Source organism: Ranitomeya variabilis, chromosome 7 (assembly GCF_051348905.1).
Source record: "Ranitomeya variabilis isolate aRanVar5 chromosome 7, aRanVar5.hap1, whole genome shotgun sequence".
Taxonomy (NCBI): Eukaryota; Metazoa; Chordata; class Amphibia; order Anura; family Dendrobatidae; genus Ranitomeya; species Ranitomeya variabilis.
In genome coordinates this window covers 42,677,204-42,704,583 of record NC_135238.1, presented here as the reverse complement: position 1 = coordinate 42,704,583, position 27,380 = coordinate 42,677,204, and the positions used below count along the sequence as shown (strand labels likewise).

The 27,380-nt window shown below is 48.3% G+C and overlaps 1 protein-coding gene across 6 annotated transcripts in view; it reads right to left on the bottom strand.

The window, feature by feature from the left end:
• Window positions 1–4,752: 4,752 nt before the first annotated feature.
• REXO5 (RNA exonuclease 5) overlaps window positions 4,753–27,380 on the bottom strand; it is a 37,240-nt gene continuing 14,612 nt past the window's right edge. For 2 of the 6 annotated variants that reach the window (XR_013218093.1, XR_013218095.1), the window contains exons 9-20: window positions 24,257–24,395; window positions 24,074–24,168; window positions 22,376–22,478; window positions 21,979–22,106; window positions 12,356–12,473; window positions 11,473–11,574; window positions 10,047–10,184; window positions 9,512–9,604; window positions 9,216–9,412; window positions 7,901–8,034; window positions 7,398–7,504; window positions 4,753–4,900 (exon numbers count right to left, since the gene is read on the bottom strand). Coding sequence is in view for 3 of the 6 variants with exons in the window: in XM_077274953.1 (XP_077131068.1) it covers window positions 4,855–4,903; window positions 7,398–7,504; window positions 7,901–8,034; window positions 9,193–9,412; window positions 9,512–9,604; window positions 10,047–10,184; window positions 11,473–11,574; window positions 12,356–12,473; window positions 21,979–22,106; window positions 22,376–22,478; window positions 24,074–24,168; window positions 24,257–24,395 (1,426 nt within the window). In the remaining 3 variants the exon portion in view is untranslated. Of the gene's footprint in view, window positions 4,904–7,397; window positions 7,505–7,900; window positions 8,035–9,192; window positions 9,413–9,511; window positions 9,605–10,046; window positions 10,185–11,472; window positions 11,575–12,355; window positions 12,474–21,978; window positions 22,107–22,375; window positions 22,479–24,073; window positions 24,169–24,256; window positions 24,396–27,380 lie in introns of all 6 variants that reach the window. The other 4 variants (XM_077274953.1, XM_077274954.1, XR_013218094.1 and 1 more) reach the window with 3 other exon arrangements.

Sequence of the window (27,380 nt, the reverse complement as noted above, 5' to 3'; positions counted from 1 at the left end):
CTCTCAGTGATCACTGTTCTCCTCCAGTAAGCTACCTCCGGACTAGAAGGTGCACACTTTCTAGCAAGTTTTTTTTTTTCCTTGCTAAAAAGCACATCTTCTAATCCAAACACACATTGATGGCAAGTGACAGGTTCTCTTTAAGAGGCTTGTTTAATGCAATTTCTTATTTTTGTCTATAGAATAAACTGATTTTATGCTGGGAAAAAAGAATAGATACTGTCTTACAATATAGTCCTCCACACTTTAACAATGCCCATGGTGCTCTTTATACCTATGATAGCGGTCATGTAATTATGCAAATGCACAGTTAGTGTAACCCCCACCTCGGCACAGGTCCTAACTGTGACCATCACTTGTATAGGAGGACATTTGTGCGTACCGCCAAGAAGGTGGTAGCCTCATCTAATGACATGGCCACTTTCATCTTTATAGAGATAAATAAAAGTGCAGAGTTGGGCAGCTGAAGGTGCTGACTGGCAGAGCAAGGGTGCGATATTATCTATATGTGCCCCCCCTCCCTGACGGGTGCAAGGCCATGTGATCCCAAAGTTAAATCAGGTATGTCATAATGACTAATAGGCTTCAAGGGTTACTGTCACATCTACACCGGTTTCCATATTTTCTAACTTCAGAAGGGCTCTATCACTTCATGCTGGAAATTTTCTCTTGCGGAAAGGTAAATGTGTAACTGAGGGTCCACACACGGCTCATTTACATGATGTACCTGGGGGCAAGGACTATCTGCCTGTATAGTAACACTCCCCGGCAGAAGATTTAGTGGGGATATTTGTCCTATCCTTTCACCCTTTTAGGTCCTTGTATATGAGAACTTGGCCTGGTGACGTGTTCCCTTTAAGAAGGACAGAGGTGCCTAACTGGAAGGCTGCGGCTATGCAAAGACCTGACCCCAATGACTTAACAAGGTGGCGGAGTAAGTAGCCGGACCTGTACTGATGATGACTACCTGCCTTCTACCACTAGAATGTCCTATTTGGGCTGGATCACCATTGCTATTTTCGCCAGCTCCTGGAGTTTGAGTTGTCCAGTTTTGCAGCTCCGCATGATTCCAGTGATGTGTCACCTACTGGGCTGCTTGCTGCTGTTTAGATAAAATCACTCTGGAGATCTAACGGTTCTCTGAATGCTGAGCCCTGTATAACCCCGCCCCCACCCCTGATTGGCAGCTTTGTGCACACTAGAAGAAAGCTGCCAATCAGTGGTGGGGGCGTGGTTACACAGCAGGAGGACTACCCAGCATGAGACAACTAGTCCTCTAGTGATAATCTTCTGCTGATAAAACACTGATTTTTATCAAAGCAGCCCAGTAAGTGACATCCCTGCAATCGGAGTATCTGCAGAGAACCTGCATTGTGGATGATATTTTACTAAATCTTATCCAGATACTGATGGGGAATATAAAATCTGAAGCTTTTTCTCTATGGATTTCAATCTGTGCAAGGCAAAGGGTGAAATCTGCAGCATGAGTTGCTGATTTTACCATTGTTAAAAGGATGTAGCCTTAAAGAGGTTGTCTGGTCCAAATTGCAAAGTGCAGTCACTTGTATGGAACGAGGCCGTGTTGCGACTAGTGACGCGCCCACTGGCCGGGAGTATGTATAACTCTACATACCAGCTGGTCCTGGTTCGGAAATCGGCACAGTGCCTGCACTGGGGGGAGTCCTAAGTCTGCAGTCACACAGAGTGACTCCAGACTTATCGGTGTGGACCGGACATCCCCTTCGAAAGGACTTGTCATCAAAAAATGACTTTTTTTTTAAATATTTTTTTTGTTGAATGCATTATAAATAAATATTTCTAATTCCATTTTCCATATCACTATATATATTAAAATGAAACCATGCCACCCCCCAAATTTAGCAATTTTCATTCTGGAACACTAAGTATATTTGTAGACTCACACTTCTTGCCGTTTCTTTTCAGCAGTCTCGTTATCATCACAGCCAGGGTTACAATTAGAAGTAACATCTTTATACCCAGTAGATATCACAGGATCCACCATTCACAAGAAGTGATGGCACAGCTCACCTCCTCCACTTCCCGTCACAACGACCTTTTGAACCATTAAATTATTGAACTTTTTTTTAATCTACAGTGTGTTAATTTTCAGTGGTATTTAACCTATTCAAATGAATGGGAAATAAGTGTTTTTCCTGCCAAAACTCTGTGCAGAAAAATCTGCTGCAACTACGCAACGTGTGCACATACTTTAAATGGCATGTTCGCATCTGGTGGAATTTTGCAGTATTTTATTTTATTTTTTTATGCATTTTTTCCAGGTGGATTAAAGTCATTTATCAACAGTATATTCTGTACTTACTTTTAGTAACCAAAAACACAGCACAAATGTTTTGGGTTTTCGGCTTCTCGTTACTTTTAATAGGTAAAAAACAAACAAACAAAAAAAAAAACGCTGAAAATTGACACGCTGCACATTTTCAAAGACACAGTGCTCAAATTCAGCCTGGGGGGAAAAAAAAGCCGCGTGTGCGCAAGTTCTGGAATCTCAAAGCTTTTTCTGCCGGGGGAAAAAAGAAACGGTGTGTGAACATAGCCTTACAGTGTCCATGATCCGAGCCTCATTAATGACTGATCCAGTGCTTAGTTACCGAGCAGCGCTACCTCCAATTTCTGGGTTTTCCATTGGTTAAGTAGAGTGTGCAAATTCTCAGGGCTAATGACGATTTTGTAAGGAACGTTCAGCGCCATTGTGGTAGGCGAGGCCGCATCCATCCGCCATACCTGGTAGGGGAGGCCATAAGCGGTAGGCAAGACCGTATTCATCCGCCATACACTGTAGGCAAGGCCGTGTCCATCGTCCCTATGCGGTAGGAGAGGCCGCGTCCGTCGTCCCCATGCGGCGGGAGAGGCCGCGTCCGTCGTCCCCATGCGGCGGGAGAGGCCGCGTCCGTCGTCCCCATGCGGCGGGAGAGGCCGCGTCCGTCGTCCCCATGCGGCGGGAGAGGCCGCGTCCGTCGTCCCCATGCGGCGGGAGAGGCCGCGTCCGTCGTCCCCATGCGGCGGGAGAGGCCGCGTCCGTCGTCCCCATGCGGCGGGAGAGGCCGCGTCCGGCGTCCCTATGCGGTAGGAGAGGCCGCGTCCGTCCGCCATACCAGGATCGCGTCACATGAAGGTAACGCTATTAACACCTGCAGACTGCAAGTCCCTATTGGGCTGGGGACTAATCCCGATATTTTTGCACAGGGGCACCATCTTTAACAAGGTTTATACTTTTATGTTTAAACATTACTTTAAATTGTGCAGTTACCAATTTATTGTTCAAATACAATTTTGCAAAAAGAAGTCTTAATTTTTATTTTGGAATAAATGTCCTTACACAGTGGAGCTGCAAATTGTTCACGTATGGTCTGTTTTCTTCCCGTGATTCCCACTACATTGTTGCACGAGGAATTTTAGTTTACTTAAATATAATCCCCTGCACATGTGATTTATTCTCAGTTCCGCTTTGTAGATACAGAGCTCCGAATCCCCTGCAGAACTGTAGATTAAAATAATAACTGTCACTGCCGGCAGCCACCACAAGAGGGCGCTGTGCGTATGATTTATATTCTGAACTGAATAAAACCGTATACAGTGAGCTCCCTCTAGTGGTGGCTGCAGGCGGACAAAATTTTATAAGTGAGATGGTCCAGTTTAATTAAAAAAAAAAATAAAATTAGTATATTGGTTTACAGTCATAAACTTGAGGCTTTTTTTAAACTTATTTGTGTTTTCTGTAACAGTTTTCAGCAGGCTCCTTATCATCAGAGGCAGGATTACACTGACACACAGGGAGCGCCACTCCCTCTTTCATTTTGCCTTTTAGATTTACTATTTTCATCTGAAATTTGGGGTAATTTATAGTGCAAATCTACTTTTAATTACTGGCCCAAAAATAACCAAAATTATTTAAAAGGGAATCTGTCACTAGGTTTTTCGCTACCTCATCTGTGAGCATGATATGGGGGCAGAGACCCTGATTCTGGCGATGTATTACTTATTGGGCTGCTTGGTGCAGTTTTTATAAAATCTATTTTATTAACTGCAGAACTCTGAATGCTGAGTTCTGTATATCCCGCCCACACCACTGATTGGCCGCTCTCTGTGCACACTGCGAAGAAAGCTGCCAATCAGTGTTAGGGGCGGGGTTACACAGAGCAGTTGACTTGAAGGCACGGGCCACCTAGTCCTCTAGTGATAATCTCCTGTTGACAAAACTGTGATTTTATGAAAAATACACAAATTGGCTCAGTAAGTGACACAGCGCTGGAATCAGGGTCTCTGTCTCTACAATATGCTGAAATGCAAAAACCTGGTGACAGATTGCCTTTAAGAGGCATGTTAAACACCGGTATTAATACACTTTCCTTTCCAGAACACTCTTAGGAAAATTAGGCTACAGGGACATTTTTTCTACAGGCGGCCAATGGTAAAAAAAAAAACCGGGCACAGGGATTTGAAGTATTTTGTGACCAGCATTGACCTCTTGTCTCTAAAAAACAAAAATAATAATGAGTGAGACATGAAGCGCATCCCACCCGGTGGCTCAGATTTCTAGGAAAGTGGACATAGAAAAAGGCATAAAGAAGTTAGGAGGAAAAGTAGTGGCCTGACCTGTGACCCTAGAACAGGAAGTGGGTGACAGCACCGGTGCAGCTAATGGCGCAGAGCGGGTGCTGTAGAGATCATGAGCCTCCCGCTCCAGATCATTCTACACTCGGACACACGTCATAAAATAACTAAGGCTCTGCGGCCCATTTATTATACAGCACTTATGGAAGAACATTCTGTACATTAAATATTGATTCAAATGCTTGCGACTGTTCAATGCGGTCAGCGCTTTATCCCCATCACGCCGAATCCTGGCAGAGGTCCGCTGCTGCTGAAAAGAAAGAGAAGTGTCACACTATGGCGCCCAGGAAGCGGATAGCTACAGGCAGACCTATACAATATATATTCATTGACTGTGCGCCTCTCCACTTTACACCAAAGATCCTTTTTTTTTTTTACTTTTATAGAATTTAAACAAAGGGGTTGTCCGGCCTTGGGGGTACAAGTCTGCAGTCACTATGTGCGCCTGTAGACTTGTAAAGTGCGCACAGTGCAGGCTGTCAGGATTCTCCTATGCTAGCAGGCGCTCTACTAAACGTGATTTCATTCCTATGTGTTGTATCATTGCTCATAAAATGCTCTAAGTCTATAGAACAGCGCCCCTAGTGGCTGGACTTTGCTTAGCATACTTCATTGTACAGGACTGACTGCATACAAGCTTTAGAGGAAGGAAGAGCTTGGTACATTACAATATAAGAAGGGTTTCCTAAAAAGAGTATTAAGGAATAATCAGATATTTATGGCATAAGTGTCTAATAGGTGTAGATCCCACCCAGCGCCAGCGTAGACACCTGGGCAGTTGCAGGGGCGCTCACTCGCCGTTGAGAGTGGCAGGTGACGGGCCCGCCAATGCCTTCAGCTGGATGTTTGTCCTTGGGCACAGATTCAGCTGAAGTATACTGCAGTGCACAGACCCATCAGGTCCGTGCGTAGCAATGTCCTGACTGGCCAGCTGAGTGTAACAGCCGACATCAGCATGCACGTGACTGGAGGCTTGGGAGTGGTTTAATTTTTTTTTTTTAGATTACATAGTGGCCATCATACTACACGGATGACCGTAGGCTGTGCATCATACTACACGGATGACCGTGGGCTGTGCATCATACTACACGGATGGCCGTGGGCTGTGCATCATACTACACGGATGACCGTGGGCTGTGCATCATACTACACGGATGACCGTGGGCTGTGCATCATACTACACGGATGACCGTGGGCTGTGCATCATACTACACGGATGACCGTGGGCTGTGCATCATACTACACGGATGACCGTGGGCTGTGCATCATACTACACGGATGACCGTGGGCTGTGCATCATACTACACGGATGACCGTGGGCTGTGCATCATACTACACAGATGACCGTGGGCTGTGCATCATACTACACGGATGACCGTGGGCTGTGCATCATACTACACGGATGACCGTGGGCTGTGCATCATACTACACGGATGACCGTGGGCTGTGCATCATACTATACGGATGACCGTGGGCTGTGCATCATACTACACGGCTGACCGTGGGCTCTGCATCATACTACACGGATGACCGTGGGCTGTGCATCATACTACACGGATGACTGTGGGCTGTGCATCATACTACACGGATGACCGTGGGCTGTGCATCATACTATACGGATGACCGTGGGCTGTGCATCATACTACACGGCTGACCGTGGGCTGTGCATCATACTACACGGATGACCGTGGGCTGTGCATCATACTACACGGATGACCGTGGGCTGTGCATCATACTATACGGATGACCGTGGGCTGTGCAATATTATACTTTATGAATGAATATGGGGTTGCATTATAATACATGGATGACTAGGGGGGTGCATTATACTTTATGGATGACTGCGGCCTGTGCATTATACTACATGAATGAATATGGGATGTGTATTATACTTTATGGATGATTATGGGCTGTGTATTATACTATATGGATGACTATGGGCTATACATTATACTTTATGGGGCTGCATTATATTACATGGATGACTATGGGATGTGCAATATTATACTTTATGGATGAATATGGGCTATGCATTACTCTTTATCGATGACTATGGGGGTGCATTACACTATATGGATGACTATGGGGGTGCATTATACTTTATGAATGATTATGGGCTATGTATTATATGGATGACTATGGGCTGTGCATTATATTACATGGATGACTGGGATGTGCAATATTATACTTTATGAATGACTATGGGCTGTCCATTATACTTTATGAATGAATATGGGCTGTGTATTATAGTACATGGACGACTATGTAGTAGTGACATCGTTGGCATTGTACTATACCTATTTTTATTTTCTGTGTATCATGATTCGTGGTATATGTTAAATGGGCCCACAGAGACTCTGGCCTGGATCCCATGAAAACCTGGAGCCGGCCCTGATCCCACTTACCAGATCTGCAGTGATTTTGAATTGCATGCACATCTGCAATCAAGTTGGCCAGAGAGATCCCATTCTCAAAATAAATGTGGACCCACCTCTGGGGCTAATTGGGGTCGCCTGCCTCCCCGCAGTTGAGTTCTCCATTGACCATAAGTGCCAGTCCTAGAGGTGGGACTTGCAGCTGTCAGATACTTATGCCAATAATTTGTAATTGTGAAGGAAGAGGCGGTAGCTGGAGCGTCACGGTCACAGCTCGCGGAATAGTTAATATCCAGCAATCTACTCCTCCCACACTCCGCTCCTTATTACCAATCTTAATAACATTATCCAGCGTCTGAGACTATGTACCCATTGTTTCCAGGGAAGACGATGACGCACAGGGTGTTTTCTAGGAGGCTCTCGTACAGCTGGAGAATTCTCTGGTCCAGATCCTTAATAATCTCCGTATAATCCTCCTAGAAAGAAGAAGACAATGTGATTATCACTAGACGATGTGAAAAAAAAAAAAAAAATCATCCGATGCTTATATATTGTCGATGATGTATGCACAGATAGTACTACCTTCCTGTCTCGCTCTATATCATTATATACCGTAGATACTAGGACTACTTCCTCCATGTCAGTAATGTATTACTGCCTCCCTCTGTTCTCTTGTAAGTGACTCGGGCACAGACAGTACTGTCTCCTAGTTAGTAATGCAGGCACAGACAGTACTAGATCAGAGCTGCAGTTCTTCCACATGTTTTCCATTACTCTTCTCTATGTCTAATCTTCCCTCATAATGCTATGACCAGTAACACAGACTGATGGGTACCACAATTCCCACATAAGCCCGGACAAGCGCTTCTTACCCGAGACCCGATCTGTTGGGCAGCTTGTAGCCAGCGATGGAAGTGGCAGGAGGTGACGGCTTTCATGCTCCTCAGTCCTCCGTGTGCCTGTATAAGCCGTACAGCTGCGGCAGCGGCATCCGGGCTGTGAAATCCTGCAACGGGCACAGCACATTCAGCCCGATATATGCCGAAAATCCAAAATGTCATGTGTGTTGGTGAACACTAGTGATGAGTGAGCGTCCTCAGGTGCTAATCGACGGTGTGCGGCGTTATCGAAAAACATGTTCGAGTCCCCGCGGCCGCATGAGCTGAGGCTGTCGATCAGCCGCGAGACAGTCAGCCATGGGGACTCGAACCTATTATTTCAGCCCGCCGAAGACACTCGGGTAGCACCCGAGCATGCTCAGATAACACCTTATCCCACCAGCACGTTCGCTCATCACTAGTGGTCACCTAATAACTACTACAGGCGTCACCCATTACATGTACAATGGGACTGATCTGTTAGTCCAGGTCGCTGCTACTGAAAGGCGTTGTCCCAAAATGGAAACGGCGTTAAGTATTGTGTTTCTGATGATGCAGCAATGAGAGGTCACCCAGTGGGACACCCAGCAGTGGTCCTGAGTGCATGTGTGCGGACGCTCCATTCATTCTCGAGACAGCCGGGTACAGCGCTCTACCATCTCCATCAGTCCCATAGAGAATGAATGGGCAGGACATGCCCTCCCTTCTCAACGTCACCGGTGGTCCTAGAAATTAGATCCCCTCGATGATCAAAAACATCCTATGGATGGGAGAAAAGATTCCATTTTAGGACAAGTCGCCGTATAGAAGAAGCAGGTAGTAGTCATGATTGGGATGATCACCTAAATCCCAGACCCACAGAGCCCAGATCCCCCCTGCTGTGATTAGGTCATCTGAACTGTAAAAAAGGACAGGTCCACTTTCAGACAGGAGTGTTTGGTCACATACTTACATTCCCAAGGAATATAAAGGCCAGAGCGACTTTTCATCGAGCCCTGCATTGTACCATTCCTGTTATTCTTCTTGGAAACATAAAAATCAAAAACTCTGTTACCCTTCCTTTACTCAAGAATGCAGTCCGCGCAGATTGGGAAATATCAGGCTCTGTAGGGATCTACCCGTTTATCAAGGGGACGAATCGCACACAGTTTCCAATGTATTCATTTCCAGGAGGAAGAACAGAGGAACGGTACAATGCAGAGTTCTTAGAAAGGATGCTCCGGAAATATCATTTCACATAGAATGTAAGTTCTGCATTTCAGGTAGAAGCTATCTACATTACATACGGAGGTAACAGTATTTTGCTTGCCGTCGGCTATATGGATGTGTTGGCACAAATACAGATTTGATTTCCTTAAAATTCTTAAATTGATTTTGAAGAAATTCCTCCGTCAAGGGGTTCGCAAATCCGGAGACGTAGATTGTGTTTTCATTTTCTGGATCTTCTCCCATCTCTTTAAAAATGTCTTCATAGTCGAGGGTCCTCCCTGAGATCATCCTCTGCACCTAATCAGCGGGAAGAGAGACACAAGTCAGCGGGAAAGACCCTGGAGGTCCAGGCCAGGGGTCCGGATGAGAGACTTCGCCTGCTCTCCAGAGACGCACCTTTATAGGACTCCCATCAATGCATGAGCCGTTGAGAAGCTCTACAGCGAGGTGTGCCGCTTCTGGGACACCGTACTTGATGCAGACATATGGCTAGGCAGGAAAAGACGAGGTCAGTATGTGGCAATGAGTAGTGATTAGTGAAGGTTCCGGGATAAGGTGTTATCTGAGCATGCTCGGGTGCTAACCGAGTGACTTCAGCATGCTCAAATATGTTCCAGGTCTTGTGGGTTGCATGTCTCGGGGCTGTCTGACAGCCACAACACATGCAGGGGTTGCTTGTTTGGTAGGCAATCCATGCATGTGTTGCGGCTTTCGATCAGCCGCGGGGACTTGAGTATATTATATGAGCACGCTGAAGACTCTCAGTTAGCACCCGAGCATGCTCATATAACACCGATCCCAGCACGTTCGCTCAGCACTAAGTAGAAGACATGATGTCACTACTGTACAGACACATGGATATGAGTGGGAAAGATAATGGAGGCCATAATAAAACGTGACCTAAACCCACCGCACACAGGGCTGTGCTCACCTGACGAGTGCCCGATACCGCGCTTAGTGAGAGAATAGGACCGCAGCTCCCAAAATGCATCTTCACAGACCTCAGGCACACACCGTTCCCAAAAGGCCCGGCAAACACAGTCATCATTTCTCCAAACTTGCAGGTTACCTTAATGATGAAAACATGCACGTAATAAGATGGCAGCGCAGTGATGCGGGGGTGGCGGTAAATGTTTTCCAATTTGAGGAGGACTACAAAACCCAGAGACCAAAAGAGAGACGGCGTGCTGGGAGCAGCATTATCTCTGCAACCAACGGGGCAATGATGGGAGCTGCACCGCCGCCAGCTGGGACCAATCCCAGTTCTGCTTATATTTGGCCGATGATGAGGGTCCTGAGAAAGGGAACACAACCCCACATACACAACTTTTTCAATGAAGGAGTTTGCAAGAGTTTCAGTATGTTCACACTGAGGTTTTGTCTGGTGTTTTTGGATCCAAAACTTTCCAGAAATCACGAGAATAGATTGGAGAGTTAAAGGGATAGTCCGACTCTATGTGAATCCGCACATCTTGTGCACGGCGAGGATTCTCCAGTGGTGGTGGTCTCCGCGAGTGGCGATTTGCATACTTCAGGCCACATTCAGACTAGACTTGTCCGGCCTCACTTAATATACTTGTATTGAGCGAGGCTGGGCCCATCTAGTCGGCATGTGACCGTATACATGCAAATCACATACTTGCAATCACGAGCCCAACGCTTCGGAGCATCCTCACAGTGCGCAGGGTGACTGCAGACTTGTAGCCTAAGGGCGGACATGCCCTTTAAGTGCGCTCTGATCTTTCTGCTGGGTTTTTTCACTGGAAACGTAGGAGGAACTGCACATTTTTAAGGAGGATTTAGAAAGGTTCCGCTTAGATCTGGCTCCAAAAACTCACCCTTCGGGCTCTTCCACACATCCGTGTAATACAGTCCGATGTCAGATCCCAATGCACGGAGTGGGCGTCCAACTCCTGACCCGAGCGGGACAGCTTCATATATCTCTATGGGCGGCCAGTCCGTGTGTTGTGATCCGACTGAATTGAGCCCTAAGAAACGGTCTGCTATTCCATAAACAGCGCCACTCCTGCCCTTGGGCTGTGCCTGGTATTGCAGCTCAGTCAGTTCCACGTGAATGGTGATATGTTACGATACTGAATGTTTTTTTCTAATCCTGGGAAACGTCTTTCAATGCAATCTATGGGTTTCTACTTCTGCGTCACAGACCTCTACATGACGGCGGTGTTGCCCGACACGGCAGATGCTCTCTAGATACATTTAGGGTGCAATTCCTCACCCGATTTGCGCCATTAAATCTTTTTCTTTGGACCCGTTGCACAAAAATGTTGCTGTGTTTGGCGTTTTAGCTCAGCTACAAAATCTTTGTGAAAAAATGGCGCCATGGAGCGAGCGCTTACCTCTGTGCCAGCTGCAGGGACTTTACTGGGAATGCTTCCATGCTGGAAGTGGACGATAGTAACTGGAGAGAGGGGGACAACGCTGCAAACCGTCTCCAGGAGCTGCAAGGAAAATGGTGCATTACTATTCACAAGAACAGAGGAGCGCTGCAGATAGTCAGCGTCACACTAAGGAATCGCCGTCCGTGCACAACTACGGTATATGGAGCCGCCTGATGGAGGCACCATTGTAACGGTACAATTTATATTTGTACACCGATGACCTTCCCAAGTTCCATCTTATTGGTAAAGACTCTGCAGAAACCCTTTAAGGGACTTGCCCACATTCATGAATGACCACAGGGGTCTTCTCGGGAATGGTGCGGGCCCTAGCGGTTGATCCCCAGCTATTGGGACATTATTACCTCTCCACTGGACAGGGTATAACTTCAAACCTTGAGTTAAACCTTCTAAATGCATGTATTGTGTGCTAAATATAAAAAATGTCATTGTTTTGCTCTCACAGGCTCTTTGTTACACCTTGCCATTCCGAGCTGCAGATCGAGTTAACTGAGAATCGGTCAGCGAGCCAGTTTGGATGAGGACTTTGTAAACCATGCCTGTCTTTTCCAAAACTCCATTGTGCCGATTTATGACCACAGTCCACATCAATGTTTGGGAGGAGCTCAGAAAAAGACAGATAAAAGGGTTACAAACTCCCCCATCTGAACGAGCTCACTGACAGATTCTCAGTTAACTCATTCAGCAGGAAAACAGAGAGTCCCAACAATTTTACTGAAACACAATTACAAAAATAATTTTTAACCCAAAACAAATGGAAGCAAGTAGAAAATAAAATTGCCCCTGAAGGTGTCACCAGTGCAGCAAGGGTCTTCGTTCTCACCTCTGCATTTGAAGCACATAACAAGGTCTCAAACTGTCTTGAAGACACAGGGTTTCTCAATCTGTCCCTTGACACGTAAGTAATCTTCTTGCCCGCCTTGTCAAGCGCTTCCAGAAAACTGTAAAATGGCATTAAGAAAATATATAAATCAGTAGATATATGGTACTCAACGTAGGGACACAAAAGCATGGTACAGTCTGCTGCCACCTGGAGGCGGACACTATTATTGCACTTAAATGGTCGCTTTAGAGGCGGCCTGACCCTTACGAGGGCCCTCTGGTATAACAGACAAGGAGTCAGAACGCCTGAATGAGGCAGGAGCCGATAAATCATATCTCATGGCGCTAACGACATCCAACCTGCGCAGCGTCTTCTCAATAGGATGAGATCGTGCCGGACAAAAGGAAGGTAAAGGAATATCTTCATTAAAAGGGGAAAACTCTAAACCACCTTCACGGAAAAAAGATGGAACTTGACTCAACACTACTATATCCTGATAAAGAGAAAGGTAAAGGGCGCGACAAGACCGAGCCGCAAGCTCAGAGACCCTCCTAATAGCCATTACGACTATGAGGAAAGCTACCTTATAAGAAAGAAAAAGCGGGGACATCTCTGATTGGCTCAAAAGCCAGAGACAGAAGAGCCTCCAAAACAAGACTCAGCTCCCAAGGATCTAAGGGGAGTCTGATAGGGAGGCGTAACGTGTGCCACCCCCTGGAGAGATGTCTTAGCTTGGGGTTTAGATGCCAAATCCCTCTGAAACAGAATAGCCAGAACAGACACCTGACCCTTGAGGTGGTTAAGCACCAGTCTTGCCACCAATCCGGACTGTGAGAAGGAGAGCAGAACTGGCAGGGAAAAAAAAGACATTGGTGAAATACTAAGAGTCAGTGATGAGCGGTCATATAGGAGCGCTTAGGAAGCAGCCCAGGGGTGGACAGGATGTCGGGTCTCCACCACAGCTCCAGCCGAGAACCTCCAATGGAGGATGGGAGCAATGAGACAATGAAAAACAGTCTTAGGAGCGCAGGAAAAAGAAACAGACGAGAGATGGTCTTCATCAGGTGGATGTTTTTTCTCCGTGGATCGATCCTCCGTCAAAACGCGTTGTGGTTTAGCCCCATCTCTCGTCTGCGTCTCTTTCCTGCGCTCCTAAGACCGTTTTTCATTGTCTCATTGGTGAAGTACTGGTAGGCTCACACCAACGAAAATAAGCCCTCCAAGTGTGATGGTAGACTGGCAATGAGGATGGCTTCCGGGCGATAATCAGAGTCTGGATGACTGATTCAGGCAGAACTGTTGTCCTCAAAATCGCGACTTCAATAGCCACGCTGTCAAACGAGCAACCGTAAATTTGGATGGAAGAACGGACCCTGGGACAGAAGGTCCGGGTGGTTCAGAAGAGTCCATGGCACATCCGCCAGGAGATGGACAACATCGGAATACCAGGTCCTAAGAGGCCAATCTGGGGCAATGACAATGACTGGAATACCCTCTGCCCCGATCTCCTTGAGAAGTCTGGGTGGAAAACGATGAGGCAGAGAGAACTGGGACCAAGAGAGAGCCTGAAGGTCCCGGTATCTTGCCACAAAGTTCAGCAACTCATGGTTTAGTCTGGATGCCGATAGATCGACATCCATTGTAAGCCACCGCCGACAAACCTGCATGGACACCTACGGGTGACGAGCCTATTCTTCTGTGGGTAGCTACTGACAACTTACAAAGTATCCCGGCTGTCTACCCCTGGTATATGAACTGCCAAAATTAGATGAACCTTGTCCTGTGCCCACTCCACAATCCCTGCAACCTATGCCATGGCGGTGAGCTTTGTGTGCCTCCTTGGTGATTTACATTGGCAGCACTTAGTCCAAGAGTTGTCCATCAGGATTCAATCAGACAATGCTACAGCTGTGGCCTATATCAAACTAACAGACCGACAGCTCTTGGCTCCAGCAAGTTGATTGGGAGAAGTCTCTCCTGACTGCTCCTGACTCCTTGGACTGTTAAATGATGGAAGATTGCTCCCCAGCCAGAAAGGCCGACATCTGTGGTGGGCACTGAACTGTATGGGTGTGGGGTCACTGGAGGATCCCATTCACTTGCAGCAGTGATCGGCGTTCCTGGGGCGGTAGTAGTCACCGCCAATCTTTCGACAACTGATAACAGCGTTTTAGACATCCTGTTTAATTTGGCCACAGAGTGAGCTAAATGGTTAGCGCCTAACCTAAACAGGTCTGAGACAGACCTCGCCTCCAGCTAACACTGCAAAAAACTGAGGAAGCTTGAGTCCAGCAGGCGAGGTACAGTCTGCTGGGGAGGAGCCAATAACAGTGTCAGCCTCCAGGGGGCAGCAGACTATCCCATGGTTCTGTGTCCCCCAATGAGTCACCAACTAAACGCATCCAGTTCAAAACAACGCCAATATTCCCAATTTAGGACCAGACACATTTTTGGAAGGTTTTTTCATACATTTGGTTTTAAGACCTGTAAACAATTTTTGCTATATTTTTTTTTTTTACTAACATTAAGAGAAAATGTAAATACAAATGTGAAATTGTCTGTTTTTCACATTTTTTTTTACAACCACAAAAATACATATTAAAAAGGGCTTTCCACTTTCAGGAAAATGGACCCTGAATGCTGTATTATACCTAAAATAACAAAAAGAGCGGGTCCTCGCCATCACCGGGTCCAGCGCCGGTTCTCCAGTTCTAGGGTGTTTTGGAGTGATGTCACTGCTGCAATGAAAACCCCGAAACACGAGCAGTAAAAAAAGAGCCAGCGCTGGACCTGAGAAGGGGGTTAGTACCCAGATTCTATTATTTTAGGCATTTTGCAGCATTTGGGGTTGACTTACCTGTAAGTGGAAAAACCTTTTAATTCTGTTTCCTATCCGTAATAATTATTTTTATATATCGGACGTGTGGGGTTTTTCTTGCCAGAGGCAGGGCTAGAATCCGCAGCCAACACTTTTTTCCTTTCCTTTTTTTATTTGACATAGTATGCCCCCTGTAACATCATAAAAGAGCCTTGAGGACATGTCAACATTAAACATTTTTTTTAATTATTATTGTTGATTTCCTCTGTAACTGGGGCTGGCGTATTAGGGTGAGTTACAGGGATAATTCGGTCTCCGGCCTCTTTTTGTAGCGCCGATATGTGTCCGGTGTGACCTAGCATCTCCTCCCTTCTGGCATCCGGTGATCACAGGATTTCTAGGACAGGAGGAGGAAGCCTAGTTTCTGCTTCCTAATCTGGACACACAGGTCGCTGTATACAGCGATCAGGAAGGCAGCGAGGGTAATAAACCATCTCTGCCTTCTCTATGGGAAGTCCAGCTTCTTCCTCACTACTGTAGTTACACGATCCCCATACAGCTGCTGACTCTGCAATGATCTTCTAAAACATAGCTGTAAAGTAATAAGACGGACTGCACAAATATTTTAAGTAGCTCGGAGGTCACCAATTAATTAAACGCGTTGTCCATTTTTAAAAACAGGATTTTTGGTTGCTTACCGTAAAATCTGTTTCTCGGAGCCTTCATTGGGGGACACAGGAACCATGGGTGTATGCTGCTGCCACTAGGAGGCTGACACTATGTAAATAAAAAAGCTAGCTCTTCCTCTGCAGTGTACACCCCACCGACAGGAAGTAGGATATTCAGTTAGTGAGAAAGCAGTAGGAGAAACAACGTGTAAACGAGAAAGAATAATATTATAATAATAATAATAATAATAATAATAATCTTCAAATATACAGCGCCAACAAACTTAAGCAGCGCTTTACAGTCTAACAGTTTCAAACACTCAAAGAGCGTTCAAAGAACACAAACGTTAACAGTATAACACAATAAACAGAGCTGTTCAACTTGGGAGGGTGCTGTGTCCCCCAATGAAGGCTCCGAGAAACAGATTTTACGGTAAGCAACCAAAAATCCTGTTTTCTCTATCGCCTCTCATTGGGGGACACAGGAACCATGGGACGTCCCAAAGCAGTCCCTGGGGTGGGAACAGCAGAAAAACTCCATTCAGGTCGGAGGAATCACCACTGCCGCCTGCAAGATCCTTCCGCCTAGGCTGGTAACTGTCGAAGCGCAGGTATGGAGTTTATAACCCTTGGGAAAAGAGTGAACGGAACACCAGGTTGCCGCCTAGCAAAGTTGTAGGGCGGATGCCCTATGGTGTACTGCCCAGGAGGCGCCCATTGCCCGGGGCAGAGTGAGTCTTAATACCAGGAGGAATCACTCTGTTCTTGACCCGGTGAGCCTCCAGAATGGCAGGTCTGATCCAGAGAACAATCGTAACCTGGAGGCCGGCAGGCCTCTTGACCTATCGTCTGGAATGACAAAAAGATAGTCAGTCTTCCTAAAGAAGGCGGTCCTAGACAAATAGATCCTCACCGCCATGACCAGGTATAGCCTGTTCAGCGAACGCCCCAGAGCAGGACAAAGGTGGGAAGGACGATCTTATTCAACTAAAAGGAGGACACCACCCTGGGAAGAAAAGGCGACGAAGGCCGTAAAACTACCTTATCCTGGTGAAAAACCAAGAAATGGGGAGACAGGAGAGAGCCACCAACTCCGAGGCGCGCCTAATGGAGGTGATGGTCACCAGAAAACGCCACCTTGCGGGACAGGACAGTGAGGCCTCATGGGGGGTTCAAGGGAGGAACCCCACTGAGCCTCCAGAACAAGATTGAGGTCCCATGGATCCGCAGGAGTCTGGTACGGGAGAGCCGCATGCGCCACTACTTGAAGAAAAGTTCTGATCTGAAAACGGGATGTATATAAATCTTTGTACCGTGATAGCCAGTAGCTAAGGACCTCTGAAAGGGACTTCAGAAAAAGGATGGAAAAGGTCGCTATCTGACCCTTCAGAGAACTAAGGGCAAGACCAGCATCAAGTTCTGCCTAGAGAAAACAGCCAAAATGGAAGGTTTCAACAGCAAAGCTGTTAACTTGAGCCAACAAGAACTCCGCGGCAGATGGGTCCCTGGTACAGAAGATCTGACCAGACTGGGGGCCTCCAGTGGGAGTCCGCGAGAAGATGGACGATCTCAGCGAACCAGAACCTCCTGGGCCAATGTGGTGTGGTCAGAATGACCGGCACCCCCTCCGCATTGATCTTCAACAGCCTGGGAAGAAAGGGAAGAGAGGAACAGAAAGGGAAGTACAAATTGCGACCCAGGAATGGTCAAAGTATCGGTATCCACAACAAGAGGATCGCGGACTTGGAAACAAACGGTGGAACTTTCCTAAGCAGACGGGCCGCCAGTAGATCCGTGTCCGGAGTTCCTCATCAAAGGCAAAATTGAAGGAAGACCTCCTGAAGCAGGAACCCCTGTCCTGCCGCAAGGCCGTCGCGGCAGAGAAAACACTGCGGCCTAGTAATCCACGCCGGGGATATGCACAGCAGATAGTGCAGAAAACCGTTGCCTCTGCCCAGAGGAGGATATTGGATACCTCCGCCATTGCCAAGAGACTGATTCCCTCCCTGGCGATTGACGTAAGCCAGAGCTGAAGCATTGGACGTCTGGACTCTGACTGGCAGACCTCTGAGAAGCCTTTCCCAGAGACTCAGGGATAGAAGAAAGGCCCCTATCTCAAGGGTATCGATCGGCGGAGAGGACTCTTGCTCCGACCAAAGCCCCCTTCAATGACGGATGGTGAGAAAACGCACCCCAGCCAGGGAGGCTGGTGACCGTCGTCACCACCTGCCTTGGGAGGACCGGACCTGGGGAATGAGAGGGGATGACAGCCACCAGTTGAGAGACTATTAGAATCGGTCGGATTGGAGGATCCAGAGACAGTACAGACGTGTCCCACTGAGGAATGGGCTGCTGAATTGGTTTCAAGTGGAACAGCGCAAAAGAGAACGCTTACGGAGCTGTCACCATGCATCACAGTAACGTCGTAGCTGAACGGTAGGAAGGCAGCCGAGGACCCTGCAGAGAGCGAACTCCGTATGGAGAATTGCCCGCTTCTCAAGAAGAAAAACCCCCGGCGGTGTCGAACAACATGCGTAAGAGGACGAGACGCTGACTCGGAACAAGACAAGACTTTGTTCTGTTGGCCAGCCACCAGAAACGGAACCGGGAGTCGAGGACGATGGTCAGACTCTTCTGGGCCTGAGACTTGATGAGGATGACTTCAAGGTATGGAAAGAGCACTAGGCCCCTGATCCTCAAAGAAATCAGGACATGGAGCAAGGCATCTAGGATATCCATGGAGCACAGGATGCCTGGACTGAAGAGAGGAACTTCATCCTGAAATGCCGCAGGCGGAGCCTTCTGTTCACTAACTTCAGAGACAGAATGGGTCGAACAGCACCGCTCTTCTTCGGCACTACAAGCAGGTTTGAATAGAAACCTGTGAAGCGTACCTGCTGTAGAACGGAAACAATAACCTCCGAACAAAGAGAGAAGGAAATGGACGCAAAGAAACCCGAGAACAGAGGAGGACTTTAGAGGTCGGGATTCGAAGAAGCAATTCCGGGCCGCAAAGCGAACCGTATCTTGTATCCGGAGGATACCACCTCCCTGATCTAAGCGTCCTCCACCGAAGCTGGCCAAACATCCCTGAAAAAGACAGGAGATGCCCGCCCAAACTGGAAGAAACGCTGGGCCGTTGGCACGAGTTATGCCGAGGAAGATCTGCCAGGTCTAGGCCTGGTGGACCAACCATGGGAGTTGCGGGAACGCCGGGAAGGGATAGGCGTAAAGGGAGCCTTTTCTCTAGCCAGACGAGATAGCAGTCTGTGTTAGCTAGAGGAATATTCTGACGCCACAAAACAAAGGACAAAGGGAACTCGTGCCTCCCGTGGCGTCATTAATAATTTGTTCCAGCATGTAGCTAAAGAGACAGGCCCCCTGGAAGGGGAGGCCGGTAAGCGACTTCTTGAAGACAAGTCCGCCTGCTGCGTCAGATGGCCACCATATTGCTGGACGCGTGAGCTGCACAAGCCGCGCATCTAGGGAGGCAGATACTAAATATTTCCCTGCATAGGAAATTTGGTCCGTCAGGTCAGCTAGCTCCCCCGGAGGAGCTCCAGCCGGGGTGCTCTTACAAGGCTGTTTGGTCCATCTATCTATGGTCCCTGAGACCCATGTAGAGGCAATGACCGAGGCACAAAGTAGAAGCAGCCGTTTCAAAGGCTAATTTATCCAGCGGATCTATAATTGTATCCTTTGAACCCATGCCAAGTTGGCAGACAGTCTGGGAACTGACGAGTCCAGAATTGCCGAGGAATCAGTCCAGTTAGCGATGAGCTCAGGAGAGAAGGAATATAGGATGCTGAGACGCTTCCCTGTCTGAAAGCATCTGGTATGGCTCGCATTTCCCCTGGTAAGTACCACTACAAATTCAGTGTGTGGGGCAAAGACCTTGGAAGGTGGTTTGACCGTCTAAACGAAAACCGCCTATTCTGCGGGTTCCGTAGAGGTATCCATGATGCTTAGGGTCTGGTTGATCGCATCTGAAACTTCCTCTGCAAACATGCCCAAGGAAGTCCGTTTCTCTCTCGAGAGAGGAGGGTCAGGAAGAGGGATCTCACTGGTCCAGACCAGAGGGCAAGATGGAGCGGGAAAGAAAGTTGTCAGACGTCCATGGGGCTGATGGTGGACGTCCTGGTCTCCACCAACCGACAGGCTCTGGAGGGCGAGTGGGTGGGGAATGGAGCTGGGACCGAACCTCTAAGCACGCTTGTGTGCTAGGATCATGGTCCTGTTGTCGGATCAGTGAGGATACGGGGTGGCGGTAAATGCCGTACTCATAGTCCATAATGTGGGATTGCAGGTGTGACTGTTCACCCTGTATCCCTTCTTGTGGCCTGAGTTGAACAAGGCTCGTCGGAAAATCCTGTGACCCACTAGCCATTGCGGTCAGTCACGGACACCAAAGGCTTGACATCCTGGTGAGGTCCGCCCCAGACTGAGACAGAAGGAAAGCCCACCCAGGGATAATCATGGGTCTCGGTCTCACCCTTGGTAGGGACTCCTGCAGCTGACAAGAGGAAGCAGGAGGACGGGAACGCTCTCCTTATAGGATTAGGCCTGGGAGCAGACCTACTAAATGATGCCCAAAGGTTAGGGGAACAGGAGAGAGGAGTAATAGACTGCATAGCAGAGTTACTCACAGTAATAGTAGAGTCCTGTAGACTGCTCCCGGCTGTAGCTGCGACCGGCATCATGGCAGAGGTCCAGGGCACCAGCGATGAGACGGCAACCTAAGGAGGATGCAGGGGACCCCGCTGGAGAAAGCGTGTGCTGGCCAATGTGGTGACCGCTGAAAAGGTGCTGGAACGTGCGCCCTCCTGCAAAGTAGCGGCAAGCAGCGGCGTAGAAGTCATTGGCCCGAGAGCACCAAGCTGGCGCCGGTGGGCGGGGAGTAAAGAGATTGTCGGGCGGGAGAAAGCCCGCCCGAAAAAAACGGAAGTGGAGGAGCGCGGTACCGGAAGTAGGCCCCGGCAGAAGCCGGGACCTAAATTAGAGGCCGCCGCCGCCGGAGAGAGACCGCGGCTCCGGAGCAGTGCGCCGCAGAGCAGCGCGGCCGCCTGCCAGGGCCGACAGGGGGAACGAAATTGCCAGGGTCGCGGCGCCGAAGTAGGTCGGCGCCGCCGGATATAGGAGACGCCGCCTCGCAGTGCCGAAGCCCGTAGGAGCCGCAGGGGGAAGTGGTGCCCCTGTAAGAGGTGACATTGCGGCCGCCGAACAGAGCGGCCGCAGGGATGAAAGGGATAGGAAGGGGGAAGCGCGGCGGCCTTTACCGCGCGAGATAAGCTCGTCTAGGGGCCCCTGGGATCCCTATTAAAATAAGATCAGCGCCGCCATAGAGGGTCGTGCAGCGCGCCTATAGGAACTTCTACTCCCCCACACTGTGAGGGTGGGCAGGGAAAGATCTGGGGGATAAAGGGAAATACTCACCAAAACATCCCACGTCGTCCGCTACTAACCTGAGGGGGACGAGACGTCAACGGCTCTGTGATGGATGTCCTCGTCTCCTCCAACCGACAGGCTATGGTGGGCGAGTGGGTGGGGGACGGAGCCAGGACCGGACTTCTAAGCATGCTTGTGTGCTAGGCTCTTGGTCCTGGAGAGGGATCTATGAGGATACGGGGTTGGCAGTACACGCCGTACTCATAGTCCGCTTTGTGGGATTACAGGTGTGACTGTTCACCCTGTATCCCTCCGGAAAATCAGAAAAGAAACGACGCACATTGAGGTAGATAAGGGTCTAATGAAAGACCCGTGTCCACCTCCTACTGACACTAAGCTAAACTGGATATCCTACTTCCTGTCGGTGGGGTGTACACTGCAGAGGAGGAGCTAACTTTTTTATTTACATAGTGTCAGCCTCCTAGTGGCAGCAGCATACACCCATGGTTCCTGTGTCCCCCAATGAGAGGCGATAGAGAAATAACCTTTATATTAGGAAAGACCCCACATTAGCTAATGAGAGGTTGATCCTCTGTTGGGATCTCCATCTATAAAACCTGGAAGAGATTGGTGTCACATGTTTTATTCCCCAACATTGCCATCACAGGGAGCCTTAAATGAAGCCAATAGAAAACAATAGGCTGCCCCCCATAATTCAGGCAGGCAGGGTCCTCCGCTGACCCAGCTCTTACCTGGGTCCTTCTGGTGGCAGGGGATGAAGCATCCCATTTGGTTTAGTCTCAGAGGATTTTGTGTCGTCCGATCTACTATGCAGGTTGTTAGTCTTTAGAAAAATATCCTCCAAATTAATATCTGCAACCTAGAAAAGAAATAGGAACTAAGTAAATAATGAATAGGGACACACACTGCACTGTAAAGTATGGTGGCTCAGTGGTTAGTACTGCAGCACCGGGGTCCTGGCTCAAATCCCACCAAGGAGTTTGTATGTTCTCCCCATGTTTGGTGGGTTTTCTCTCACACTCTAAAGACATACTGATAGGGAACTAACTTAGATTGTGAGCCCCAATGGGGACAGGGATGATAATGTCTGTAAGGCGCTATATAAGTAAGGTAAATAAAGACACTCGCCTTCTCTGGCCCATTCTCAATAAAATACTGAGCCAAGTTCAGAGCGGCCGCGGCATCTTCTGAGGGGTCGTGGCCAAGAGTGCCTCCACATTGAATGTCCCTCCTGCAATAACAACACGTTATCTATGGCGCTAGCTCGGTACTGCCATCGTTACAAGGATTAATCAGAATTAAGCCACGTTCACACGGTCAGTATTTGGTCAGTATTTTACCTCAGTATTTGTAAGCCAAAACCAGGAGTGGGTGAGAAATACAGAAGTGGTGACGTGTTTCTATTAGGCCATGTTCATACAGTCAGTATTTGGTCAGTTTTTTACCTCAGTATTTGTAAGCCAAAACCAGGAGAGGAACAATCAGAGGAAAAGTATAATAGAAACACGTCACCACCACTTCTGTATTTATCACCCACTCCTGGTTTTGGCTTACAAATATTGAGGTAAAAAACTCACCAAATACTGACCGTCTGAACATGGCCTGAATCCATTAAGAGCCACACGTGACTTTGTTAATTTGGTGCATGTTCTGTGTACGCAGCACCAGAAATACTGCAGTCCCTGACTTCAGTGTCATTCCTGGTATACAAAACGCCTGTATTTTAATGGATAGTTGGGCGTTGCCACATCCCATCCCAGGTCATCCAATTTTAGGAAAGCTGATTTAAGCAGGTGTAAAAATGCCGAAAGTTGCAAAAAAATTAGCTAATTTTTTTTTTAGATTTTTCAAAGCTTTTCTGGCATAATGGCTTTGATGGATTGGCTCCTTTGAAGGGCCGTGGAGTCGGTAAGCCAAACCTCCAACTCCTCAAATTCCCAGACTGACTTCCCAGCACTGCCTCACTACTGAGCATGTACATAAAGTGCAGCACAGGCTCATCTCCATGACTCCGACCCCCAGCACTGCCTCACTACTGAGCGTGTACATAAAGTGAAGCACAGGCTCATCTCCACGACTCCGACTCCCCAGCACTGCCTCACTACTGAGCATGTACATAAAGTCCAGCACAGATTCATCTCCACGACTCTGACTCCCTAGCACTGCCTCACTACTGAGCGTGTACATAAAGTGCAGCACAGGCTCATCTTCATGACTCCGACCCCCCAGCACTGCCTCACTACTGAGCATGTACATAAAATGCAGAACAGATTCATCTCCACGACTCCGACTCCCCAGCACTGCCTCACTACCGAGCATGCACATAAAGTGCAGCACAGATTCACCTCCATGACTCTGACCATCCAACACTGCCTCACTACTGAGCATGTACATAAAGTGCAGCACAGATTCATCTCCATGACTCTGACCATCCAACACTGCCTCACTACTGAGCATGTACATAAAGTGCAGCACAGATTCATCTCCATGACTCCGACCCCCCAGCACTGCCTCACTACTGAGCATGTACATAAAGTGCAGCACAGGCTCATCTCCACTAAAAGCCGAGATCCTTAGATACAGAACAGACATTTATAGGGCATTTCATAACTTTCCCAAATTCTTATGAAGACATTTACCGCAGAACCTGCACTGAACACCCATTGTTTCTAGGTCTGGTGTTCCTTTGATGAATGTGACTTCGGATCAGTTATAGCTTACAGTTATATATTCTGCACAGTATTAATATAGAAATGTGACATTAGGGCAGAAATCCAAACCAAGACATAACAAGCCTGTAGGAAGATAGAACGGAAAGCTTTGTACTTTAGTATCACTTGTGCCAGGAACTTTAATCTAAATCTCCTTCCGTGGCATCGTGCGAAAAGTAGCGACGTGTCAATAACATGTGGATGTATCATCTGGAAGAAAAGGGAAGAAAGAATGGTCGGGGTCACTCGGCTAACACTAGATATACGAGCGATGCAATGCGTCACACTCACTGCTTACCTGCAGAGCTCGCAGGTCATTATTTAACGAGTGACCCACCAAGACGGCATTTGGAGGAAGGAGACCTTTTACTTTTTCCTGGATATCCTTCAATTTTGTTTTTACAGGATGAAGTTTCTTTTTATTAATCCCTGAGAACCTGACCAAACGGAAAGGAAACAAATATGAAATATTGCATGGTTTACAAAATAAAAATACAAATTATATCTCTTATGGAAAAGATTTACCTTAATATTAAAAGGATCTGTTTTAGTAACTCAAACCTATGTCCATGCTATTAAAGAGGAACAGGCACCAGATCAAAAGTGACCATTTTTTGCTCTTATTTTATTCCTGCTGCTCCCCTGAATAAACCCACTTTTTTTCCTTAAATACAGCAAACTGTTACAAAGATACGCGCCTTTTTATTTTGTGATCATTTTTATGGTGTTTACAAAAGGGCGTGTCTCACAGAGCAATTATGCAAAGCTGTGAAAGACACGCCCCCGAGGATCCTATGAGGCACGCCCCCTTAGAAAAGACCATAAAGAGGCACATATTTCTGGAACCATATAGGGGATTTGAGGAAAAAAAAACTCGGGAACAGCAGGAGTAAAATATGAGCAAAAGCTGGCCACTTTTTACAGGACTTCTTTAAAGGGAAGGTGCCATGAAAAAAAGGAGATTTTTGTGTACTCACCGTAAAATCTCTTTCTCTTAGCCTCTAATTGGGGTACACAGGACCATGGGTGTTATGCTGCTGTCCACTAGGAGGCGACACTATGCATAATCTGAAAAAGATTAACTGTGGCTCCTCCTGTGCAGTATACACCCCTGGACGGCATCAGCCTTCTCCAGTTTTGTGCAAAAGCAGTAGGAGGAACGTAACATGAATAACATAATTATGCCTGTAAGAAGGCAACTATGTACGAGCTCAAGAAACAATATGAGAACTCAACAGTTACAACAGCCCGGAAAGGGCAACAGGGTGGGAGCTGTGTCCCCCAATTAGAGGCTAAGAGAAAGAGATTTTACGGTGAGTACACAAAAATCTCCTTTACTCTGTCGCCTCATTGGGGGACACAGGACCATGGGACGTCCTAAAGCAGTCCCTGGGTGGGAAGCAATGGACGAATATTGTGCAGACAGGCCCGTATACTTAGGGCACCGCCGCCTGCAGGACACGTCTACCCAGGCTCGCGTCCGCTGAGGACTGGGTATGAACCCTGTAGTGTTTAGTAAACGTGTGTAAGCTAGTCCAAGTGGCCGCCTTACACACTTGTTGTGCCGAAGCCTGGTGCCGAATGGCCCAGGAGGCCCCTACCGCCCGTGTAGAGTGTGCCGTAATACCGGCTGGAAGAGGAGAATTCTTAAGGCGGTACGCCTCTTGTATGGTGGATTTGATCCACCTGGCAAGAGTAGCTTTGGAAGCTGGCATACCCTTGTGGCCGCCTTCCGGAAGGAGGAAAAGGGAATCAGACCTCCGGAAGGACGCAGTCCTAGACACGTATATACGCAAAGCCCTGACAAGGTCAAGCGCATGCAGAGCCTTCTCCACTCTATGAACCGGAACCGGACAAAGGGATGGTAGTGAAATTTCCTCATTGAGGTGGAAGTCGGACACAATCTTCGGGTGGAAGGATGGGACCGTACGAAGAACTACCTTGTCCTGGTGAAATGCCAGGAAAGGCCGTCTGCAGGAGAGTGCTGTCAGTGCAGACACCCTGCGTAGCGAGGTGATTGCCACCAGGAAAACCACCTTCTGGGAAAGAAGGCGGAGCGGGACCTCCTTAAGAGGTTCGAAGGGTGGTTCCTGCAATGCTGTCAGGACCAGGTTGAGGTCCCACGTTTCTAGTGGTCGGCTGTAGGGGGGAACCAATCGGGAAACCCCCTGAAGGAAAGTCCTTACTTGCGGCTTGGTAGCAATGCGCTTTTGGAAAAGCACTGAGAGGGCTGACACCTGGCTCTTAAGCGAGCCCAATGACAGCCTGGCCTCCAGACCCGATTGGAGAAAACCAAGTACTTTGGGTATGGAATAAGGGAGTGGGATCTGGCCACGAGATTCGCACCAGGTAAAGAAAGCTTTCCAGGTACGGTAATAAATCTCGGCAGAGGCTGGTTTCCGTGCTCTGATCATGGTTCCAATGACATCTGCCGAGAGCCCTGCCTGGGTTAGAACCCAGGTCTCAAGGGCCACGCCGTCAAATTGAGAGCCCCTGAGTTCTGGTGGTAGAACGGCCCTTGTGATAGAAGATCGTGGCGGTCGGGGAGACGCCAAGGGGCGTCTGCTGTGAGTTGTACGATGTCGGCGTACCCTGTGCGTCTGGGCCAGTCCGGTGCAATGAGGATGGTTGGAACTCCCTCTTGTTTGATCTTCCTCACCACTCTGGATATCAGGGGGAGAGGTGGAAAAATGTACAGAAGCTGGAACTGGGTCCAGTCCTGAACCAGAGCGTCTGCTCCGAGCGACCGCGGATCGTGTGTTCTGGCAATGAAGTTGGAGACCTTGGCATTGAAATGGGATGCCATTAGGTCCACATCCGGGGTCCCCCAGCGGAGACAGATCTGTTGAAAAATTTCAGGATGGAGAGACCACTCTCCCGAGTCTATTCCTTGTCAGCTGAGGAAGTCTGCTTCCCAGTTGTCCACACCCGGAATGTGGACCGCCGAAAGAACCGACCCTGTGTCCTCCGCCCAGCGGAGGATATGTGACACTTCCCGCATCGCCTGGGTACTGTGGGTCCCCCCTTGATGATTCACATATGCCACAGCCGTGGCATTGTCCGACTGTATCCTGATGTGAGAGGCTGCCAGTAAGTGATGGAAGGCCCTCAATGCCAGTAGGATGGCACGAATTTCCAGGATGTTGATGGGCATGGTCGCTTCCGCTGGGGACCACTTGCCCTGTGCCCTGTGGTGTAGGTGCACCGCACCCCAACCCGTCAGGCTCGCGTCGGTGGTCAGGACCTTCCATTGACCTGAGAGAAAGGATTTCCCCTTTGCTAGCGAGGTTGGCTTGAGCCACCAGTGCAGGGACCTCCTGGTTGACGACGTTAGCTGGAACTCCCTGTCGAGAGAAAAGGGATTCCGTTCCCAGGACTTGAGAATGGCTAGTTGGAGAGGTCTGAGGTGAAACTGGGCAAAT